Genomic DNA, 23,474 nt, shown 5'->3' on the forward strand with positions numbered 1-23,474 from the left:
ACAGAGCATCTTCAGACTGTCCTCCCCATAATGTCCTCACAGATTTGATTTATCAAAAAGTGAGCCTACAGTACATCAAGATGTTTGACTGTAAAAGGTACTGCAAACAGATACTTGCAAATTCTTGATAAATGAATTGTCAATGTTCATGAAACAAATGACAAGATTTTGGAGTCATGGTAGATGATGTGTGGCAAATATCAGAATTTTATATCAAAAACTGAATTTTTGACAGCATTTTGAATTCTGTCCTCATGTGAACAACTGGAGTCAGTGTAAGAATGGCATATATAATCATCAGTTTTTCACATATGGAGTAAATCAAAATTCAAAAATCAACCATTGTTAAAAAACAAATTACCAACATCTCCATGCTGTCTAGATGCAATATGTGTATTTTAAGATTTTTGTCTTGATTTATGACAGCAGTTTGAAATCTGCCTTGACAGCTGCTGTCATCCTGGTCGCTGGCTTAGTCAATTTGTGAAGCCACAGATAAGTTGCTGCTTGCTTATGAGCTCACTCAGACAGAAGATGCTCCTTGGTGTCAGAGGTTGTAAGTTCAAGCCTCAACTGATGCAAATTGTACATTGTAATGGCAACTTTCTTGATGTCTTCCTATTCTGCCTCTTGCTGCTCAGAATTGCCTAAAATTGCCCGACCATTACTCCATTCCTCACAGATATCTGTCTAGCTAAATGATCAGCTGGACCTTAATGTTGAACAGATAATGTACAAATCTGAAATAAAGGTTGTAATATCAGTACTTTAATGGCTGCCACACAGACAAGTCACAGCACACGCAGTGTATTATTTTCAGTCCATTACCTCTGGCTTTTCAGCTAACATGGCAGTCTGTCAACAGTCATTTATGCCTGCTATAATATTTAGTGATATCACTGTCACAGAGAAGACCTACATTAAGTTTTAAGAGCATTTCAAATTAGGTTTTATGTTACTAACTTTTGATGTAATGCTGAGCTCGAAAGCTGCGAGGCCATCTTGCTCATGAATTTGCAGCGTTGTTGTATCTGCTGCCCTCAAGGTGATGCTAACTAGAATCTGTCCTCCTAACACAATGGGGACACGACACCCTCATTCAATCACATTTCATGTAGGATATGCCCTTCAGTCAGGGCTTTGTCAGCAGCTTACATAGATCATTGTCACTGTCTAACTTAGTCTCTCTCCCTCTTTGTCACTGTCTGTCTGTCTGTCTGTCTGTCTGTCTGTCTGTGGGCCTCTTAGCTGCACTTTGCTATCCTTTGTGATGGAGCTCTTGAAGAACTCAGTGGCTATGCAAGAGCAGGTCCTGGCCTGCAAAGGCTTTCTCGTCATCGGCTACACTTTGGAGAAGGTGAGACAAACACAAATAGACTCAGCTGGCAAAGAAATACACAAGAGAGACGCCCTCCCCGTACCAGTAGCTGCACGTAATGAACCCAGTGTCGTAATAAGGCTGATCCTGATTCCCTTAACACCACAAACACACAAACACAGGCTCATACCCACACCAACACTTAATATGAGACAGGCTTTGTTTTCCCTCAGCTGTATTCGGAGGTCACAGCTGGCTCGTGTGTTTGTTAGGCAGAAGATGAGCCACTCCTCGTCTTTCTCTGCATGTGTCCTTTCCCTCCCCGTTCTGTGTTGTTCCTCATTCACCTCTTTCTGCTTTCCATGTCTTTGACTCCTCTCACTGACATATCACCCTCTCCCTTTTTTCCACACCTCCTGTTGTGGCACTTTATGTCTCCCCGTCTGTGCTCCACAGTTTTCCAAGGTGCATGTGACGCGGCCCGTCCTGGACATTGTGCTGGCCTTTTCCAGATACCTTAGCAACTTGCAGAATGGCATTTTGCTGCTCAAGCAGCTGTGTGACCACATTCTGTTCAACCCTGCCATCTGGATCCATGCCCCTGCCAAGGTAACGTGAACACACACATACACACAGCAGCACATTCTCATGCATTTGGTATATCTGTGAAGTTGGAGAAATGTAAATAGAATACACACACATGTATCAGTTACTACATACAGATGTTCACACTCGCACAGACCTGCTCCATCATAATAACCCTCTCTTGCTCCGTATAGTCTTGCCCTACTTTTTATTTTCAGTGTTTCAGAGTTCAGCTCAGAGTTCAAGGTTACCCCTCCGCCTGTGACTCAGTGACTGCTATTTAAATGAGAATGGCTTGCCTACAACCCTTAGGGGCTTAGAAGCTAGGGCACACTAAAACCGGATTATTCCACTCAAACTGTGTGTTTTCATGTGTGCTTCATCTTTTGCAGGTGCAACTGACACTCTACACTTACCTGGCAACAGAGTTCATCAGCACAGTGACCATCTACAACACCATTCGCAGGGTGGGCACTGTGCTCCAGGTCATGCACACGCTGAAATACTACTACTGGGTTATCAACCCCCAGGACCGCAGTGGAGTTGTGCCCAAGGGTGTAGGTGAGGATGCACATTTTGTTTTTTTGATCAATGTCTTTTTTAGTTTAAAAAATAAAGAAGCGGACAACTTGAACACAGAACAGCTAAATTAAGTCTCTGTATATACCCCCCCAAGTACTGGACCATCAGTAAATTTACATACAGCATACATTCATACAAGTAAATAAATGAAAAGTTAAATTTAAGTAAACAAATACATTCACAGTTTCACATATACATGAATAAAAACATAAATGCCAGCTGGAGAAAAGTGAAATGCAAATAGCGATAAATAAGGAAAAAAGAAAGAAAATACTTAAAATGAAATGAAATGAAAATGAAAAGAAAGAAAAGAAAAGAAAAGAAAATGAAATAAAATAAAATAAAATAAAATAAAACAAATCATGACAAGTACACAAACACTTGGATGAAAGCTATCATATGTATATAGCACCTAGGGACTGTGGCATCCACTGGAACCACACCAAATAAAGAAATCGGTGGGGATGGGTCTATTGTTTTTCCATATATTCTAGAGAATGTCTCAAAGATAGACTGACAGAAGTTGTATAGCTTGGGACATGGCCAAAACATGTCTATCAGTGTCGCAGGAGCTTGCTTGCATCGATCACATGTAGGGTCAACATCTGTCTTAATCTTAGATAATCTGTCTTTGGTTCAATGAAGCACTATGATGCACTATTTTAAACTGAACCACAGCGTGCCGAAGGCATATTGAGGAGGAGTAAATCATTTTGCAAAAATATAATTTGATCTGAATTCACTTTATAGTTAGAAAATTTCAGAAATTTGTTTTACACAATTTTACAGGAACACACATAAAATCGTCATTCCTTTTACTTTCAGTGTTCAACCCAAACTCTGACTTAATATGTTGACAGAGAAAAGGGGAGAAAAGAGTTCCTCAACCTGTTCAGTCGAGCCTGTGAGACTTTAAATCTTTTGTGTGATGGTAAAAGCCGATCCTCTTCAAATAAAATGTGAGAGGAGTCTTATGTATCACCAGCCAGAGACAACCTTCTTCAAGTATAAGTGGTTTGGAAACAAGACTCAAGTGTTTGACCCACAATCTTTGAGCAGACACGCAGCAGTCTAACATATCTAGCTTTAAGCTGAACAGAAAGACAACTGCACCATGCACTGATTACATACTGCGTAACACTTTCTATTATAGATTGGAAAAACAATAACAGGATGTGTTTGTTTGTTTGTTTCAAATGACCTCAGTCTCCTAATACAATAAAGAGAAAGTAAAAGTTTACAGTAAATACAATATAATGCAGTAATGGCACACTACTGATGTATGTATGGTCTTCCATTCTTCTCCTTTTAAATATATGTATTTAAAGGTAGATGTCACATGTACACAGAAATATGGACGCAGACATGTACATTCACACTGCACCAACACACTCACTTTATCACTGCAGTTCCCTCAAGTGATAAATCAGGTGCAGAACTTACTTTTTAAAAAAAACATAGATTGATCATGTTATAATTTCTTGCTTTATCCTCATGGATCGTGCACAATTGTTTCTTTATCAGCAGCTTTCAACAGCCATTATTCGCCATTTTGCTTTTCAGATGGTCCGAGGCCGAACCAGAAGGAGATCCTCTCTTTGCGAGCCTTTCTGTTGTTGTTTGTCAAGCAGCTCATAATGAAGGTATATTCATGATCCTAAATCTGAGATCCGCCGTTCCCAACCAAAACACTTTTATTGACTCACACAAGTGGCACTTTTAGATGCTAAAATTATGTATACTTGTGGTTCCATCAGTTTTATGTGTCTAATGAATATAGTTGCTGTTGCTCTGTGATTGCAGTGGCCTGATTGTTGATGGCACCAACAATATGTTATGTGTCTTAAGAGCAAACTAGCTGCCACTTCATACAACTCACAATTCAATGTAGATGTCAGCTGGCTGATAGAAGCCTTTAGCCTTTATTTATCTTCCTTTAAGCAGGCCAGTCTATAATATTATGTATTTATTTTTGCACCAAAAGATTAGTTAAACTAGTGAGCGTAAAAAGCACACATTAACAAACTGGGAAGATTTAGAACAGATCTAAATGCTAATATATCTGAACGTTTCTACTCTCTAAATGGAACAACATAATACTTGGATTTAACGTTTACTGATGGGGTATTATAATTTGAGAATAGATATTGCCTAAGTTTTTTATTTGTAGTGCTAGTGTTGTGTTAATTCAAGTTTATATGTCCACACAATATTAATATCAAGATATCTGGTCATCAATCAATCAAATTTATTTAAAGTGTAGATGAGGCCAAAACACTTTACAGCAGAATAAAACATACAGCAGACAAATAGAACAATGAAAATTAAAATAAAACAACCACATTAAAACATCCACATTTTTGAAATGCTGGTTGACCCGACCAAATTCTAAATATTCTACATGTATAAAGGTAGGTTTTCAGGTCCTAATTTTCATATTTAGAAATGCTGTGGTCTGTTTAATACACTTTTGTTTGTCTTAAGTTTCTTAGTCAGACACCTTCTCTCTCAAAGAAAGCTTTGTGTTGATGTCCATACGTACTGTTTAAGATAGGGGATTAAAACACAGTGAACCCTAGTGAAACTATTGTGTAATGATGTGTGTGATTATATTCCAGGACCATGGAGTGAAGGAAGATGAGCTCCAGAGTATCCTCAACTACCTCCTTACCATGCATGAGGTAAGCACTGTGTACTGTTCTTCCTGCAGCACTGACTATCAGAGCTCTCACCACCAGATGGCAACATAACACTTCTGTACTGCACTTTGTCCTCCCACCGTCTGATATGCAGAGCAAGAGCAAATGATCCCTGTTGCTAACGGCAGCGTCACTGTTCCTTGTCATTCTTCCAAGTCTGCCAGTGAGACGTCCTGACAGAAAGTGGTTTTGTTTACAGTGGAGTGATGCATAACAAATGAATCAGTCAGATCAGTCAGTAACGCAGTGAACCTTGTAAGAATAAAGGGCGATTACAACATTGCATTGGAAAAGCCACTGACATGCAGCAGCCCTTCATTTTATAGAGCACATGTAATTCTTTAGTTCGGATGCTTGTGATGTTTCTACTGGTCTTTCTTCTACCATCTCACATTACTGCTGCTACTGCCACTATTAAACATCACAAGAATATATGGCAATGAAAGATGCACATATGTATATGTGGCTTTATTTTGTACTGTCATATACAGCTGACTATGAAGTGCTCCTAATTCAAGATATTTATCATATGCCCCCGAAAGCTGACTAAATTTAGGTCTACTAGATGCAGTATTTTTTCCCCACTGCTCTCTGTGAACACCACAGTAACCTCAAGCCCTTTCTGCTCTGCCCCACAGGACGACAATCTCATGGATGTACTGCAGTTGTTGGTGGCTCTGATGTCTGAACATCCTGGGTCCATGGTCCAGGCTTTCGACCAGCGCAACGGGATTCGGTAATGATCTGCATTTATATTGTCTGCAGATGTGCTCATTATTTCCTCGTGTGTTTGTGCTCAAAGTAAAAATGTTCAAAGTTGGAGCTCTTGTTTCGCTGTAGTTTAATGCAACACTTCAGTTGTGAATGTTTTTTTTGTTTAATTAAAAAACAGCTCCAATTTGTGACAAGTATATGCTTTACTGCTAAATCATTAATGGAGAGCTACGAGTGTGTTTATTTTGTACTTCAAGTGTATACTTCAAAAACATTTTTTTTAAATGTAATTTAATATATATTTGCTTTTTTTTTTTACAGTGTGATTTACAAACTTTTGGCCTCAAAAAGTGAAGGAATAAGGGTGCAGACACTCAAAGTACTGGGCTACTTTCTCAAACACTTGCCACCAAAGTAAGTACAGACACAAAATTCTTGCCACTGTACAGAATTGTTGCTTGGAAATGTGTGTGTTGTTCAGGCAGTAACACACATGTGAAATTATTTTTCTGTAGAAGCACTCACTTCTATTAGTAATATCATGATTGTTAACCAAGAGGGAATTACATTTTGATAGGTGTGTGCATTTATTAATTACTTAGCTATCATTCTCCAAAATCTGTATGTAGTTGCTTATGCTAGTTATTAAATGTTTGTGAAGTTGTTATAATTTTTAAAAGGCAAAATCAGATTCTGAATGGTTTCCTAGAGTGACAAACAACTGTTTAACATTGAAACTACATATACAGCTACATTTAAATAACAAAATCAAAACAGGCTCTGTTAATGTTAATTCTCTATCCAGCTGCAGGCCTCACTGTCAGAATAAATTAGAATGAAAAAGTGAATCGTCATCATTTCATCACTCCTCTTTTATTGTCACTTTGAGCATACTTTCGATTTGTTTGTGTCACTTGTGAGCCGTCCTTTAGTCTAATGAGCAGTCACATATCCAGTGCTGCTCCTTATCAAGAGTTCTACTATAACTCCATCTCTTCAAACGCCTAACGTTATTTTCGGTGGTAATGCATGATGAGACTCGGGTCATATTGCAAGCTGTTCCTCGCTTCATTTTCACTAATAACCAGTAATTACAGTGCTGAAGAAGTAGTACCAGAAACCACTCTAACCCTGTCTTGGCAACAGTTTTTAAGCCTCCAGATGCAAGATGAGACTATCTGCAAACAGTCCACGGCTTTTTTTTTAGCTGAGCTATGCTACTAAAATTGGAGTCAATCCATGATCAGAGATGAAAGCAATGAAGACTCTTCTGTGAAGAACTGCTCTTACTTAGTCAGCAGGGATTCTCTTTTTCATTTTGTCTATGTCAGATGTCAGCTGGAGCTCAGCTGATTTATACAGCTACAGATTTCAACCACTGCAATAATTTGACTCATCAGAAACTCCAGATTTCACTCTTGTCATTTCTCAGAATTTACGGTACTTCAGGACATTTTCAATATGATTCAGTATTACTCTTGAAATAAAAATGAAAGCAGTGGTATTTCAGTCGACTCGGATTTGTCTACCATGTTGCAGTTTAGAAGAGGTCCTGCATTGCTTTCTGATACAACACTGGTGAGGCAAACGCTGATGTTTACTGACTGACCTTTGACCTCCTCACATCCTGATCAGGAGGAAACCTGAGGTCATGCTGAGTCACGGCCTCTTCTCCCTGCTCACTGAACGCCTGATGCTCCACTCCAGCCAGTTCACCATGACAACCTACAACGTGCTCTTCGAGGTCAGTCCTCTGCATACGTAAACACTCCTGGCCTGTGCTCACAGGGCTGAAATAATCTTCATAAACAACAGTGATGTGCGGTGTTAACGTCTGTGTTCCACTGCATGCCAATACTTATTTTGTTGCATATTCTCTCTATATTATTTGTCTAATTTTCTGTTTTTTTATTTCTGATTCAACCTGACAATTTCATGAGTGAGTCCAAATAATAAATCGTACAGCTGACCACCTGCAGAAACTTGATTTGACAATTATTCAGCCATATACTGTGCGATGGTGAAACATATACACAGCTTTGTGTATCCATAGCGTGGTTTGTGTCTCTGTTATTGTTAAGGCCGATGTGGATATTTATGACTTGAATCCCCTCTTCGCCCCCCCCGGTAGATTCTTACAGAGCAGATCTGCACTCAAGTGATCCATAAACAGCATCCGGACCCCGACTCCACTGTGAAGATTCTCAACCCACGTAAGTGCCTCCTCTGCGCCACACCACTCTCCTAAATCATCCCCCGCAGCGTACCCTCTACATACCTATTGCTCCATACTGCACTGGAGGATATTCCCCACGGAACTGTGCGATCGCTATATACAGTCAAACAAATGAACGACATAAATTTTGCAGCCAAAGGGTATTTTCATACGACAGAGCCTTAGATGGTATGCATAATCCATGCATGAGGACGTTGCGAACAGTTTGTGTGCCATATACACACACATCTGCAAGTTTTATTGGAAGACAGCATCATGTTTTGTCAGGATTCATTTGCATATAAAGAATGATAAATGTATGACTTAAGACACTTAATTCAGTGTGAGAAAGGTTATGTTTGTGTATGCATTTAATATATTTAATCAATTATTTAATTGCATTTGAATTTGCAGTTTATTTATTTATCGTTTCTACTTTGTGGGGTAAGTATTTGATGCATTATTTTGTTATTACTTAATTAAGAAAAAGTTTTACCATAAAACTTAGTGTATCATATTAACACTCTTATGTATTTTGTCATTAAATACATTTTTTCAGTGTATTTAAATGCACACATACTGTGCATATGTATTCAAATAGTTTTACTTTATGCTTGCACATATGCAATCTGCACATTTTATTTATTTTTTTCTACCAGTGCATCATTACGAGTAGACACTGCACGTTCATTTTTCATATGCGGCAACATAATAAGCTGCACCAGCGACTCCAGGCTTTGATCAGTGTTCCCATCTTATATTTTCAGGCCGTTACTCACCTCCAATTTCACGTCAGCTCACAAAACCTTTGCATATGTTGCAATGTTAAGTATTCATTTCAGCTACGAAAAAGAAAAACATCTCCCTCTCTGCTCTCTACTGGTGCTTCCACGCATACATGCACCTTTGTGCGCACACTTGCAAAACAGCTTTAATCAGTTTGAAATCCAAGCAGCGGGTATAATCACAACCAAGGTTTACTTCCAACCAGCCTTAATCTGACAAGGTCCTGCTGTAGTCACACATTGATTATCTTAAGCCTTTGTTGTGTTAAAAACTCTCCTACCCAACCATCCCAGACAGGCGGCATATATCATAGAAACCTTGTATGGGTTTGTACATGTGAGCGCATTCTATGGAACATAGAGCGGTGGTCTGTTTCTCCTTTGCCGTGCATTCTCTTGATTTAATCTGCGACAAAACTCCCAAAATGGCCCCCTGATTGCAGTCTTTAGTAACGTCAGAGCCAATCAAACAAACCGAGGAAGTACCGTTTCCCTCAAATTAACTCAAGGGAAAGGAACCAAGAGCAAATGGAAAAAAGAAGGGAATACGCCATCCCTCCATCCTCATTCCCGGTACATGCTGGGGTAATTTTCTGGCGGTAAAGGTTCAGCGACTCATAATTTGAGTGACTAAGGCGTAGAAACAACACAACCGTCTGCAGGGGCAAGGGGGCATCGGTTAGCGCCAAGGTCTGAAGAGACAAGTGAAATCCAAGCCCCGCCGTCTCTCGACTCAATGTAAATGGACACTGACATTGTCTAGATAATTCATCTAAACAGTCAGTCTCTTTGGTTTAACCCAAGCCAAGCCTTCCAGAAGGGCCTGCGACTCTGGCTCTCTCGTTTGAAACAATACCAAAACCATTACAGTATGATAAAGATCAATGGCCTGGGCTTTTTTTTTTATTCTTCTCTGTTCTGTTTTTTCTTACCACAGGCACAGATTTTCAGGTGCGTACGGCTGGGAGTTCAGATAGTTTGTGACACAATGATTTGCACATGTTGAGACCAATGTATGATTTAGTTGTTGATTTGTGCAGTTTCTCCCTCCGCGCCAAAAAAGAAAGTTTTATTTCCTAACAGAATGCTGAATGTGTCCAAAGTTTTTGAGTTTTAATCCTTAAAAATACAACTTGCTACAGTATGATGTATTTTATTTCGAAATGGACAGTACAGACACACATTCTGAACAGATTAGAAAATATTTTTGTTATTTTCTTGCATCTTTTTCCCCACAACCTTTTCACAGAATGTTTCTGTTAATATCTCCAGAAATTCTGAAGGTAATCGCTGCTCTGCTGAAGAACTCTCCCCCATCCCCCGAGAGCATGGAGGTGCGCAAGGTCTTTCTGTCAGACATGATCAAACTGTTCAATAACAGCAGAGAGAACCGCAGGTAAGAATTCAACCACTTCACAAGATAGAACTACATCACACAACAGTCCACGCGGTTGTTTACATGCCGGTGGGATTCACATTCAGCACAACATAGCCGTGTACTTTTTGTATCAGGAGCCTGCTGCAGTGCTCGGTGTGGCAGGAGTGGATGCTCTCTCTGTGCTTCATCAACCCGCGCAACAGCGAGGAGCAGAAAATCACAGAGATGGTGTACGCCATCTTCCGCATCCTGCTCTACCACGCCATCAAATACGAGTGGGGCGGCTGGCGCGTCTGGGTGGACACCCTGTCCATCACCCACTCCAAGGTCAGAGTGCTCATTATATTCACGCACACCTCTCTCTTTCTCACACACACACACACACACACACACACACAGCTTTGTTTATCTTTCTCAGTGGATTTTCCTCTATCTCCTCATCTGTTTCATTTTTTCTTTTTTTTTTATGTGTTCCGTTTCTGCTTCTCTTCGTTTTCACTCACACACTCTTTATCTCCCTGCAGTAAACACAAGAACACACACACTTGCACACACACTCTTGCGTCAGAATTGTCAGCCTAAACACTCGCCATATTACTGTAACTGTAGCCCTCCTCCTCCTCAGTGTGATTGCAGACAAACGGCACAGCAGCGTTCAGTCAGAGCCATCAGCTCTGTCACCCACATGTTTAGTTTGAATCTGACATAATGCAATTCACCAAATAAGAAATTAGAGGGCATTATCGTCTGACCCTCTAACTCGCAGCTCGCACAGTAATTGAACCTTACCTCTCGCTGCCCATCAGATTACGCTATGGGAGCCATGCAGTGATTATAATTTAAAAGCTAGTTGCAGTATAAACCAATGGGAACGAGTCCACCAGCCCTTCCACTCTTTATTTATGTATCAAGTCTCTCTCTTTCACGTCGCACAGATAAAAATAAACTTCTGGCACTTCTTATTTCCAAAAGCCAAATTCAAAATACTGCTTTAGAAATTCACTGTTGATATCATATTACGCTACTCTGTTCCAAAGCAGTGAAGTAATTGAGGTTGGTGTCAGATTGTGGTCTGGGGGGTTTTTAAGCCTGGCAGATTGAAGGCTGAGTTAAAGAAGTAGTTGTGATATGAGACGCTCCACTGCAGCGTGGCGTGCTGTGAGCGCTCATGTCCAGTAGGGGGCACAGGCAGACTGCCTGGGAGGTGATCTGTATGAAGGCAGCAGTTAGCAGGATGGTGCGTGTTGGATGATCTGAGACCCCGACGTCTCTGCACACTTCTGAACACTGTCGAAATAACCTGCAGTGAAAATAAAATGTTAACGAATGAAGGTCTAAGGAAATTTTTGCCAGACAAGGACGGTATTTGATGTTAGTGGGTCACAAAACGGGGGCACATTGTGGTACAGTGAACACAATACATGTATGTACAACAACAGAGATCTACATACTTTACAGTATTGTTCTGTCATTAAATATTAACATATAATATTCAAAAACATTTTTATCATCCCTCTATTTAATACACACCTTAAACATAACAATCCCATTCCATTGTAATATTTCTGTTGGACAGTGACTTCAAAAATAAAGATTATAAAGTAAATAATATTAGTGTAACTACAATATTATTCAGATTTTTTTGCCTGTTTATAATGTGTATCTTTTCCACATAGGATTTAGTTTCACTTAGAGCTTTTGTTCCTGTTTTGTCTGCTCATAGAGCTGCAGTGCGTTTGTGTCTCACTTTGCATCGTAGCGTGTGTCTAGTTTGGTGTTGTGCCGAATCTGTTTATTTTTCTTTGCACACGACAGGCTGTAATTGCCTTTTTTTCCTGTAATTGCACAAGATAAATGCTGTTTCTTCTCAGCTCTAGTTACCCAGCACTCGTCTAACAACAGAATTTCACACATACAGTGTGTGTAAATAAACCCATGCACTTGTGAGATGTGAGATACACCAGCAAACACACACACACAAATGTGCAGGCAGGGACTCCGCCTGTGACTCGGATAGTTGCGGCGGGCGCTAGCCACCAAGATACATGCATCTGCTATAAAAAAGCTAAAGAAACTCAATTGCAATTTTATTGTCCCGTTTGATAGATTTCCTGCCACCTTTGTAGCACCAAAGCTGTTTGTCACTGTTGCTCTCTCCTCCCACTGCTGCAGGGCTGTGTGTGTGTGTGCATGATTGTGTGTGTGTGTGTGTGTGTGTGTGTGTGTAGGTGCACACGTGTGTTTGTGTGAATGTGAGTTACCAGGCACATTTTCTCTTTGCCCTCCTTTTCTCTTGGGCTCTAGGAAGCCCTTCTTTCCAAGCCCATTGAATATTCATCGGAACCGTGCAAGAACAATCAGAGAAACAAGGCCTCATAAATACAACCAGCCTACTGGGAGCCTCTTGATAAGTGCATATATGCATTCGCAAATACATATCTGCACACTTCTCCCCTACATAGACTTTATGAATTAGTTTGCCTTGTGTCAACCGTGGTAAAGCTGTCAGTTCGGCATGTATAGAGATAATACTCCAAATGCTAAATGCGTGTTTTCACCTCTTTGCAAGGAGAGACATAAGTCTTTGTACTTCATTTTCTATTAATGCCTTATTGTGTGTTATATCTCATACTTATATTCAGAGCTGCAATGATGAATTGATTGGTTTTTAAGTATTAAATTAATTGCCAACTAATTTGATAATCAATTAATCAGTTTGAGTAATTACAAAATAAAAGAAAAAGTCAAAATTCCTTGATTACAGCTTCTGAAATGTGAATATTTTCTTGTTTCGTTACTCCTCTTTGACAATAAATTAGATATATAAATAGAATGTGGACAAAACAAGATGTTTGAGTGCGTCATTTTGAGCTTTGGGGAACACTGACCAACATTTTCTTCATCTGATGAAGGTCTGAGGACCGAAATGTTGTGTGTTCAGTGAAGTTTATTCAAAGATATAGGACAAGGTGCCTAAATTTTCTCTGTTCTCCACAAGTTCTTGAAATTGTGCATGAACCCTTACATTCTACCATTTTTTTTGCATTTTATAGACCAAAAAACGAATCCAATAATTGAGAAAATATCAGGTACAGCTCCTGTATACATTGCATTGTCTACATATGTAGATGAAAAGAAAAGTAAAAGTGTACCAGTATATGAGTTTGATTTTTGAGTTTCCTATTTCTGTCCAGTGTTCAGGCCCTTTGCTCGAATCATTGGACTTTAGCTCTGGATATTCAGCTCCTTATTTGCAGCTGTATGTATTTTTCTTCTTGCGAGTAGCCCAGCAGTGAATGATGACCATATTTATTTCGTATCTTTGTAGATTTTGTACAGTCACGCCAATCCGTACATGTAAAAATGTGTATTTTTTTGCCGTGCTGTGAACTTTAAAGAAACTTGACGTGTACATTGTGATTGGCTCTGATTGGCTCCTTTGTCACTGTCCAACTTCAAAGTGAGCTCAAGCAGCTCTTGTTGCCATGAATTTAGACGGTTTACTGATCATCCAGAGGCTCTTTATTTTATTTTATCGTCCGCTGGCAAAGCAAGAAGCGCTAACGACCTGGTTATGATTTGCTGAGAAGTTAAAATATGTTATATAAAAAAAGAAATCTGTGTGAATATGGTTTCTTCGTGTGTGTGTGTGTGTGTGTGTGTGTGTGTGTGTGTGTGTGAGCTTGTATATCCTTCTGTGTCAGTCATTAGGAAGTAGGTGTATCTGCATAAGCATCTCTCTGAACAGACAGATGTTCCCGCAGGTGGGCACGCTGACACGACAGCCCTCCCACTCACAGCCCACACACCCACCCAAGGTGCCCCTCGTCCATCTCTGCACACAAATCAGTTTGAGAACAAGGAGATCTCCAAAAGCGAGAGATCAGGGCGTGAAGGTCCCCCTGTCCTTCAGACTCCCACTGTCAGCTGACTTCATTATACCTGTCAGACGTTTTAGCACAAAGATAAATATGAGCAGAAATGAGCCAACAGATCCTTGACAAAAAACGATGCGCATTATGAGCTGTGTATTTTACAATTACGTGGAGAAGTTGAGCATATTTGAAATAAGTTAGCTTAACTGTAGCTAATCGACCTTTATGTGTTTATGGTGAAATGCAGAATAGTTTGGCTGCGTAGCATGTGCCCTCTGGCATTATTGAGACATCACACACACACACACAAGAGTCAAGCTGTGGATCTTGGCAAAGAGTTTCGGATAGATACATTGACAAGTGCACAAAAGAAGGAGAAAGTGAGGACATGGAAAAGCCAATGTTAGATAATAGCCATGCATCAAGTGCTGTCTATATTATCCAGTAGAAAGCCATTCACCAGCACTAGTGTCCATGTATTTGATCTTTTATCTTGTTTTTCTCAAGTAAAATGAAATGTGTCATCATCAGCTGATGGCAACCCCACGGATTTGGTTCCTCGAAAACTATTTTAGTACACTGTACGTTATCCTGAAGGACCTTTGTGCAAGCTTGTCTTCCTGTGGTTATGATGGAAATTACAGATAAAGACTGTATGCATATCACTGGATCAGAGCGTAGGAGAAAACTTAGAAGAAAAATGTTTTTACAAGGAGTGAGAAAGGAAGATATTGTGAACGAGAGCGAAAACCACCCAGCCAGCGCAGCAGTAGCAGATGACATTGATTTTGGAGGAGGAATTGCATTTAGCTAATCGGATTAGAGCCATGCTGCCCTCCCTATTTCCCCTTTGTTTTGTGGTTCCTCTCTATCTATTTATCTAAATGAGGACTCCCAGGCTCCTACTGCGGGGGTCTCCCAAGATCAGCGCTTTGCCACCCTGACGCTCACCGAACAGGCTGCGGTGTGGGGCCTGTGCTTATTCCACATCAGTTGCACAGTACAGTTCAAGGTTTAGATGTTATATAGATTTCTTTTTTGTGATTTTAGGGAAGAGGACATTTTACTAAAGATTTTTGACTGTGTAAGATGGATTTCATTTTTTCAACAGTCTACAGAATCTTGCCCTATTCAGTATTGCAGGGTCTTTTTGTTTATAATAGTGTGTCCCCTTCCAGTGCATTTCAAGTCCTTTGTATGATCTGGCTGTGCTGCACCCAGTTAATACCATGTTACCTGTCACATTAGAAAAGCCCACCATGTTTTTGTACATTACCATAACATTTTCCCATACCCCACTGAGGCCAGGCAGAGTCATGGAGTAGAATGAAATTAGATTAGATCAGCGCTGATGTCTTAGCCACCCAAGGCAGTTTCTATATATTGTAGCAAGGCTAAGCGCTCTTTTAAAAACCACAGAGACATATACTACCTCTGTCTAATGGTAACTGGATCTGTTGCAGAGCCCCATTTAAGGCCAGCATACATCATCTTAATGTACAGACTGCATCCTGAATCTATGACGTTATGTTCTGCGCCCGCTCTCCCGCATAATTTCCATAGCCGCGCGCTCTGAATGCGGCCTTTTAATTGCTAAAAATGCTAAATGTCAAATTAAGCTCAAACTAATGGGGTAGAAGGTCTTGCTGTGTGATCACTGGGAAGAAGGGAGGAAGAGAAAGAGAGACGGACCGCTGGCGCATTTAGAACAGGCTGTGCACTCTGAAAACAGCTATGGATTACCAATCACTGCTTTCCACTACAGAAGATTAATGAGCACCCGTGTAGCAGGCTAATTTAGAACAATAACGCCTAATTAATTACAAATAATCAGCTCCTTTCTCTCCCTTTCCTTTCTTCCACTCTCAATGACTCACTTTCGTCCCCTTCCTCCTTTGCAATTTCTTATTTTTTTTTCCTTCTTTTTGATCTCTGGCTTTCTCATTTTCTTTGTTTCTGTCTCTCTCTCTCTCCTTCTGTCCAAATAGCCTCAGGTGAAAAAGCAGCAAAGTGGGTCTGGTTCCACCCCCTCCCTCCACCACAGACCCATCTTTGACTTTCTGTCCTCCAAGCCCAGTGATTAATGCAGGGTCTTAAATTAGGCGTGGGAGGATTTGCCGATGCTGGACACGCACTCAGCACAGCTAGCAGACACACACTAATAGTATCTACTGCTAATCTATGACTGCTTACATGGATGGGCTCTTCCTCAAATGCCACTGCAGACCATTGTCGTTATAGACTAGCAGTCTAGTCTACCCATATCAGATGTAAGAAGACTGATAGAGGTTAATAGACCGTGGGCTGCTGCACATAGGAGAAGGTAAAAGTTTTAAATATGGCATAGTTAGCCACAAATGGTCCCCGTGGTTACATGCAGTAATAAGCTCACAGCTAAAGAGCATTTTGAGAATATCTTGCCTCCGTAATGTGATGTTTCCAGATGACGCAGGATGTTAGGGCATGATGTGACACGTGGGGAGAAAATTAAGTAGAAGGCTGAAAGGGTAAACCAATAGATAGGAGGAGAGGGAATCACCACAGGCCCCATGATACAGTGTTATTGTGATTTTAAATGTTTTGTGATACGATGAGTATTGTGATAACATTTATTGCAACATTTGGAGATGTATTACCCTTTCTCAATTGCCAATTATCTCCCCAGTGAAATATGTGTCAACATCTGTTTTATCTAATAAGTTCAAGTTTCAGTCTTAGAAGTCTTAGAATCTTAATCATTTTTATTCCAGCAAAATGTATCTAATGGACTGAAAAGGCATTTTTTAGCATTCTAGTAGGCTTCCAAAAGTTTGATTTATAATTGCAATATTACCAATTTATATAATAAAAAAAAAAAATATCTATACCCGGTGGGCCTGTATTGATGCAATATTGGCTGACGAGAAGAGATGAGAACAGTTTTGATGGCGTTTTTTGGGATTTTTATGCACAACTATTGGTATGAAGTAACTGCTGAAAGTTTGTTGTTTAATAGGTTTATGACATGTATCATTAGCTAACACATTTGTGTGGTGAGTTCTCATTTTACTGGCCTTAAATGTCCTATTAATGCAAGATGTCATGATGCCTTGCATGTATTCTCAAACAAAAGCATCATCCACTCTTTACAAAAACAGTATTACAGGAACTACGCTTAAAGGATAATTCCTGGTTATAGCACATTTGGTCTTTTTTTTGTAATGTCAGCTTTTCTTCCTGTAACAAGTAACAAAATTATTGACAATTATTGTTTTTGCTGAAATCTGGAAACAAAACAGCTTTTAGAAGAAGTCTGATGGGGCAAGAAACACGAACTGTCAGGCGATCATTCACCTTTTAAACAAGCCCCAGGTTAGCCAAACTTACGTGGAAGTGGCAGGTTAAATGTGTACTATGCAGGATTTTCCTAAAATAACAAACAAACAAAAAAACATGTAGACTCATACAGAGGTAATCCCATTCGATCATCACTTATGACCCAAGAAGTGTGGAGGTATATTTATCTGCATAGACGTTCCTGGGCACAGCGCTCGGTTGAGGTTGAAGCTGTGTAGAAAGGTAGCGACCAGATGCCAGACTGTAAGCAGCTGGCATTCAAGAAGAAGCTACAAAAACTACGGACACAGTGCTGAAAAAAGAAGACCCAATTAAGTGAATACTGTTTACAAACAGTAGCAGACATCTTTACCATACATTGCACTTCACAGACTGACTAACTGATTCTACTTAAACCTACTGTGCTGCTGGTGGTTCTGTGCATGCAGGTTTTACTTTGCATTGATGTTTCAGGTGCATACTTAAAGTGTTACCTCCAAATAAAGAAATACAAATATTGTGGAAGCTGTCTTTACAACTGGTCGATCGTCTTACACTTGTTTCTTGGCCCACTGGACTTCTCTGTAGCCATGTCACTGTGTTAACTGTTACACTCTGTATTACTTCAGTAGGTAAAATGTCTGCATAGTCCATTGAAATGAAGGCGAAAACTACAAAAGAAAGATAAAGTAATTTGATAGATTGGTGCCAAGATCAGAAGGTTTTCATGCATTTAAATATATGTTTGTTTGTGTTTTCAGGTCACCTTTGAGCAGCACAAAGAGAATCTATCCCGTATGTTCCGTCAGTACCAGCGTCGGGAGTCTGGGGGCTCTCAGAGCACTATCCGAACCATCTCTGGTGTCAGCCAAAGCTCAGAGACCGCTGAATGTGTCAATGGGCCGCCTGCGGAGGAGACGGCTCCTTCTACTGTCATCGAGCTCACAGTGGACAAGCTGTCCCAGAAGTCCCCTGACTCAGCATCCAGTTCCACCATCACTTCCAGCCCACCGGAGGCTGCCGATGGAAGGGGGCACTCATCCATCATTGTGTCCAACATCCTGGCCAGGGAAGAGGAAGAAAAGCAGAATTTGGATCAGGAGTCTTCCAAAGTTGGCTCGGGTGACAATGAAAAAGAGACTGAAGTTTCGGTGACACAAAAAAGCGACCAAGAGGAACAGAGTGAAGACACCAACAAGCAGGAACCAGTGACTGAGAGTTCCACCGATAAGAACGCTGATGATCTTCAAACATCAGTTAGCGACCAGCCTGAAACAGACGACACAAAAGACTCTGCTGCAACATCTGCGAGTGATGATGCACAAACACCTCTAACAGACGATGAGAAGTCTAAATCTGTCAAAGGTGAGTCATCAAACTCTATGACAGAAGACTCTTTGAATGAAGCAGAGACAGAACTACGAGCAGTTTCAGAACAAGAGGGTAAGACTGACCAAACGTCACCTGAGGCTGCGGCCTGTCTGGAGGAAAGCGTGCAGGATGGAGCTTCTGTCCTCAACGAGGGCCCGGTTGACGCATCATCTGTCAGTGACCATATCCAGCCAAGTGATGCTGATGATAGCCAAGAGGAGTCCTCTTATGCTTCAGCTGTTGCCGGAGAGGAAGGGGAGGCAGGGGAAAAAGATGTTAAACATGAAGATGATGAAACCAAGAAAAATGACGAGGAAGATCAGGAGATGAAGAAAGACGAAGAAAAAGAAGAGAAGCAGGAAGTCGGAGTAGAGGAAAAAATCGAAGAGAGTGAAAGCGAGGAGAAACAGGTGTCTGTTTTGGAGAGTCAGACTCCTCCAGCTGAAACACCTGAACAAACTGTGACAGAACCACCCAAAGAAGAGGTTGTAGATGAACAGTCTTCCTCCACAACTGAAACTGCTACTGCAGATGAGCAGCCCTCTGACACCACACCGCCCTCTACAGCCCAGGAGGTTGCAGCAGCATCAGACTCCACCTCACCCAGCCAGCCTTCAGAGACCACCGGCACCACTGAAGAGGAAACTGTGTCTGGTCCCACAGATGGCAGCACGGCCTCCTCCAGCTCTGACATCCAGAAGAGCGCAGACTCTGCCAGCAAGACCAAAGAGATAAAGATTGCCCGACTGGACGTGTCCAATGTGGCCTTAGACACAGAGAGACTTGAACTGAAGGAAACCTCTGCAACAGTACGCATCGTTTTTATTTTTCTGTTTGCCCTATTTTAAGTCTTATAATAAATTATTTTATATAGAATTGATAAGTTTGGGTTCTGAACCCTTATGTTAAAGAGTATTTTTCAACCAGGACCATTTCCCACGTTTTTGTGTCTGGGTGACTATGGGAGCAGCGATTTTTGAAGTTGGTCCACTATTGAGCAAGAGAAAATTAAAATAAATAGGCAATTGTGCAACGTCAATTTACATCCACTTAAAGTGCATGTTTAAGGTAAGGTAAGGTAAACTTTAATGTCCCAGAGGGGCAATTTGAGATACAGACAGTAGTCATGAGTACAACAAAACAGACACACAGTATCCAGTATCACACACTGTCAGGAGTAAATCATGGACATTAAGGGTCACTGCTGGTTAAGATAAGCGATAGCAGGCGGCACAAAGGACGATCTTTTACACTTTGTGCTGCTGATGGAAGCATCTGAGGCTCAATATAGAGGGGATGTTGAGAGTCTGAGACAACTGACCAAACTTTAGAGGTGACCCTCTCTTTGAACAGATGCTGTAGGTTTTTAAAAGTAACACCAGTGATCTTGTTTTTGCCACTGACAGGCTCTCCAAGTGTCTAACAACACCACAGAAAGGATCCCTATAGAGACAGACTTTTTGTCAGAGTAAGATCCTTTTATCTAACCAGAAACAGACCCAAAATTGCTACTGCTGAACACACCAGAATTCATATACAGAAACAATAATTTTATCATTGTAAAAAAAAAACTTTATTGAAAGTTGACATAAACAAAATAAAACTCAAAACACCATCTTGGTTTCGTCTATTGACTGTTCGAACAATCACCAACTCTGTTGTAATAAACCTTCAATATACAGAGTTAGCCGTCACCATACAAGCTGAAAGTACTCTTTATGTAAATGGAGTCTGGTGGGTTTGCCCGTAGTGTTTTTTTGGGGCTGTCTCTGGTTAAAGATAAAGGATCTCATTCTTCAACTAAAAGGTCCATCTCTGTAGGGATGCTTTATAATTTTATCAGACACAGTCAGTGGCAAAAAAACAAGCAATTCTAGTGGCCGTAAATTGACAGTATGTGAATGCCCCCGAGTGGTTACATTGCAGCCTGTACGCGGCTGCAATTTTCAAAATTGTTGTTCCCACTAGTCACCTGGACACAATGACATGGGAAAATAGGGTCCAGGTTGAAAAATACCAAAGCTACCCTTTAAAGCTAAACGTGTTTTGCTGGTGTCTCTCTGTAGGAAACAAGCCAAGGCCAGCCGGCAACAGCAACAACAGCAGCAGCAGCAGCAGGAGGGTCTTCAGGTCAACAGAGCAGCACTTCGGCCCCTCGTTCCACCATGTTTCGCATCCCGGAGTTCCGCTGGTCCCACATGCACCAACGCCTTCTCACTGACCTGCTCTTCTCTATTGAGACTGATGTCCAGATGTGGAGGAGGTAGGGTAACAATACGCTGACTCTGGATTAGCTAATGCTTTAGCTAACAATTATTTTGTTAATTGAGTAATGGAATAGAGATTTATTGGCTTTTTGTTCCCCTGAGGAGCGGACTGAAGAATTCATCTCACATGCTTCCTCCTGATCAAGTGCCTGAAAGACTCCTTCACAAGTCTTATGAATTTAAAGGCAAAAATAGATATTGGCCTCAAATATTTGTTGTAGCCACAGTCTTAGCATATAGCAGTACCTTATATTACATTAAACTAAAAATCAAGTCTCTTGGGATGCTTTGAAATTCATGCCCCATTGAGGACACTCTATGAGGTGTAGACCAAAGCACAGGAAATGTTTTTGTAAAGATATTTTTATACTTGAATGTTAGCATTTAATGGGAACTCAAACAGTCTGATCTGTGTTATTTAAAGCCAAATACTGTAATAACTCATAAAAAAACATGCTCTCACTTCAGGTTTGTCCATGAGGTTATTTTTCCACACTTTGTGTTTCATTAACAAAACCATCTTTTTGTCCTCTGCCTCTCAGTCACTCCACAAAGACAATTCTGGACTTTGTGAACAGCAGTGAGAACGTTGTGTTCGTCCACAACAGCATTCACCTCATCTCCCAGGTGGTGGACAACCTCATCATGGCTTGTGGAGGCATTTTACCTCTGCTTTCTGCTGCCACCTCTTCTTCTGTGAGTCCCCTCTTGTGTGTGTGAGTGAGTGTGTGTGTGTGTGTGTGTGTGTGTGTGTGTGTGTGTGTGTGTGTGTGTACAGCTGTATATACAGTTGATGGCTCCCCCAATCGCAGGAAGTTATCCATCCACATTGACCTTTCCCAATCACATTAGACCACAGTTAGCTGCCTCCTAACATTGTTAGTTTGTTTTTGTGTTGTCTGATCTCAGTGACTGCGCCGCTCTTATGTGACTCTTTGCCTCCGTCAATGACTTCACAGGCCTGTCTAAGAAACGGGTTGAAGTTCAATTCCATTGTAATTCAATTGCATACAGCTGTGCGTCGTCTGAAACCAAATTTAAAACTGAACGTAACCAATTCCAATTTTAAATGCTCTTCTGATAGGATGTGTTGTGTAGTATTCAGTGTAGCTGTCATACATATTCCATACATACACTAGATTTCTAGATGCATTTTTTTTGTACAGTTTTTGTAGGAATTTTCTACACAATTATCTATATGGCAGTGTCAGGGCATATTTTAGCTGGTCTTTCTAATCATTTGTTTTCCTTGTTTTTATAGTACACTTATAGCGTTTACTTAGAACACACACTTTGGCTTTTCTGTGACGTAATCTCATTTTGTGTTCATTTTGTGTTTTATATTGCTTGTTTTAGTGCTGCATATTTTTCATTTTTGTTATATGTTGTACTGTCTGTAACTTTATGTTGCTGCCTGACTTGGCCAGGACACTCTTGAAAGAGAGATGTTTACGCAATGGGCGTGACCAATTACAAAAAGCTGCAAAACTTCCGAATGGATTCACCGACTGGCCCAAGATTTTGTGGAAAGATTGGTCATGATCCAAAGGACAGCTGATTAACTTTTCATGCCAATGGGCAAAAAGAGGCAATGTGTAGATGCATGTGCGTCTGTGGTCACAGCTATTGTGAATTTGCTTGTTTTAGATGTATTTCTATTTGTACTAGCTTTGATTACTTCATTTGTAGTTCTGTTCCACTGGTGTGTAATGTCCATGTTTTTGAAATCATATTTATATGGCCAGTAATGGTAAAGTAGGTAACTGTAAAATGATTTTGAATTTTGACAAATCAAGTGTATCTTGACTTGTATCTTGTTTTTTTAATTACAGATCAAGAGTGAACTTGTATATTCTTTCTTTTGTTCTTTCAGTCATCCGTTTTCTTACAGTGTACAAGCAAAAAGTCTATTTGAAAAAAGTTACAAATTAAAAGTTAATAGCTTTTAAAATCAGCCTGTATTTAATCCATACTGAACAAGTGATTGATTTAAAAAAGTAAGAGGATTTCTTTTTTCTCTTCTGTGATGACTTATTCATCATTTCCTCTGTGAATTTTCCTCCAGCATGAACTTGAGAACATTGAACCATCCCAAGGCTTGGCGGTGGAGGCTTCGGTTACTTTCCTACAGCGCCTCATTAGCCTTGTGGACGTTCTCATCTTTGCCAGCTCCCTCAACTTCACAGAGATAGAAGCTGAGAAAAACATGTCGTCAGGAGGCATCCTGCGACAGTGCCTTCGCCTTGGTACGCACATTCTTTCTGTTCCTTTTCCCATCACTTGGTTTATCTCTTATTTTAATAGACTCATTATTCCCAAAACTGCTCTGTGCTTTGAATCTCAGTCATTCTGTATCTTTTCTGTTCAATT

General features: G+C 40.5%; 1 protein-coding gene across 7 annotated transcripts in view; it reads left to right on the top strand.

Moving 5' to 3' along the window:
- Positions 1 to 23,474, top strand: part of lrba (LPS-responsive vesicle trafficking, beach and anchor containing) — a 236,340-nt gene that overhangs the window by 52,058 nt on the left and 160,808 nt on the right. For all 7 annotated transcript variants that reach the window (XM_033624965.2, XM_078166196.1, XM_033624967.2 and 4 more), the window contains exons 11-25: positions 1,249 to 1,357; positions 1,775 to 1,927; positions 2,296 to 2,464; positions 4,049 to 4,128; positions 5,104 to 5,166; positions 5,823 to 5,920; positions 6,220 to 6,312; positions 7,534 to 7,642; positions 8,030 to 8,111; positions 10,171 to 10,294; positions 10,411 to 10,603; positions 18,228 to 19,646; positions 20,904 to 21,100; positions 21,647 to 21,800; positions 23,170 to 23,350. In XM_033624965.2, the coding sequence (XP_033480856.1) occupies positions 1,249 to 1,357; positions 1,775 to 1,927; positions 2,296 to 2,464; positions 4,049 to 4,128; positions 5,104 to 5,166; positions 5,823 to 5,920; positions 6,220 to 6,312; positions 7,534 to 7,642; positions 8,030 to 8,111; positions 10,171 to 10,294; positions 10,411 to 10,603; positions 18,228 to 19,646; positions 20,904 to 21,100; positions 21,647 to 21,800; positions 23,170 to 23,350 (3,224 nt within the window). The remainder of the gene's footprint in view (positions 1 to 1,248; positions 1,358 to 1,774; positions 1,928 to 2,295; positions 2,465 to 4,048; positions 4,129 to 5,103; positions 5,167 to 5,822; positions 5,921 to 6,219; positions 6,313 to 7,533; positions 7,643 to 8,029; positions 8,112 to 10,170; positions 10,295 to 10,410; positions 10,604 to 18,227; positions 19,647 to 20,903; positions 21,101 to 21,646; positions 21,801 to 23,169; positions 23,351 to 23,474) is intronic.

This window comes from Epinephelus lanceolatus, chromosome 3, assembly GCF_041903045.1.
Source record: "Epinephelus lanceolatus isolate andai-2023 chromosome 3, ASM4190304v1, whole genome shotgun sequence".
NCBI lineage: Eukaryota > Metazoa > Chordata > Actinopteri > Perciformes > Serranidae > Epinephelus > Epinephelus lanceolatus.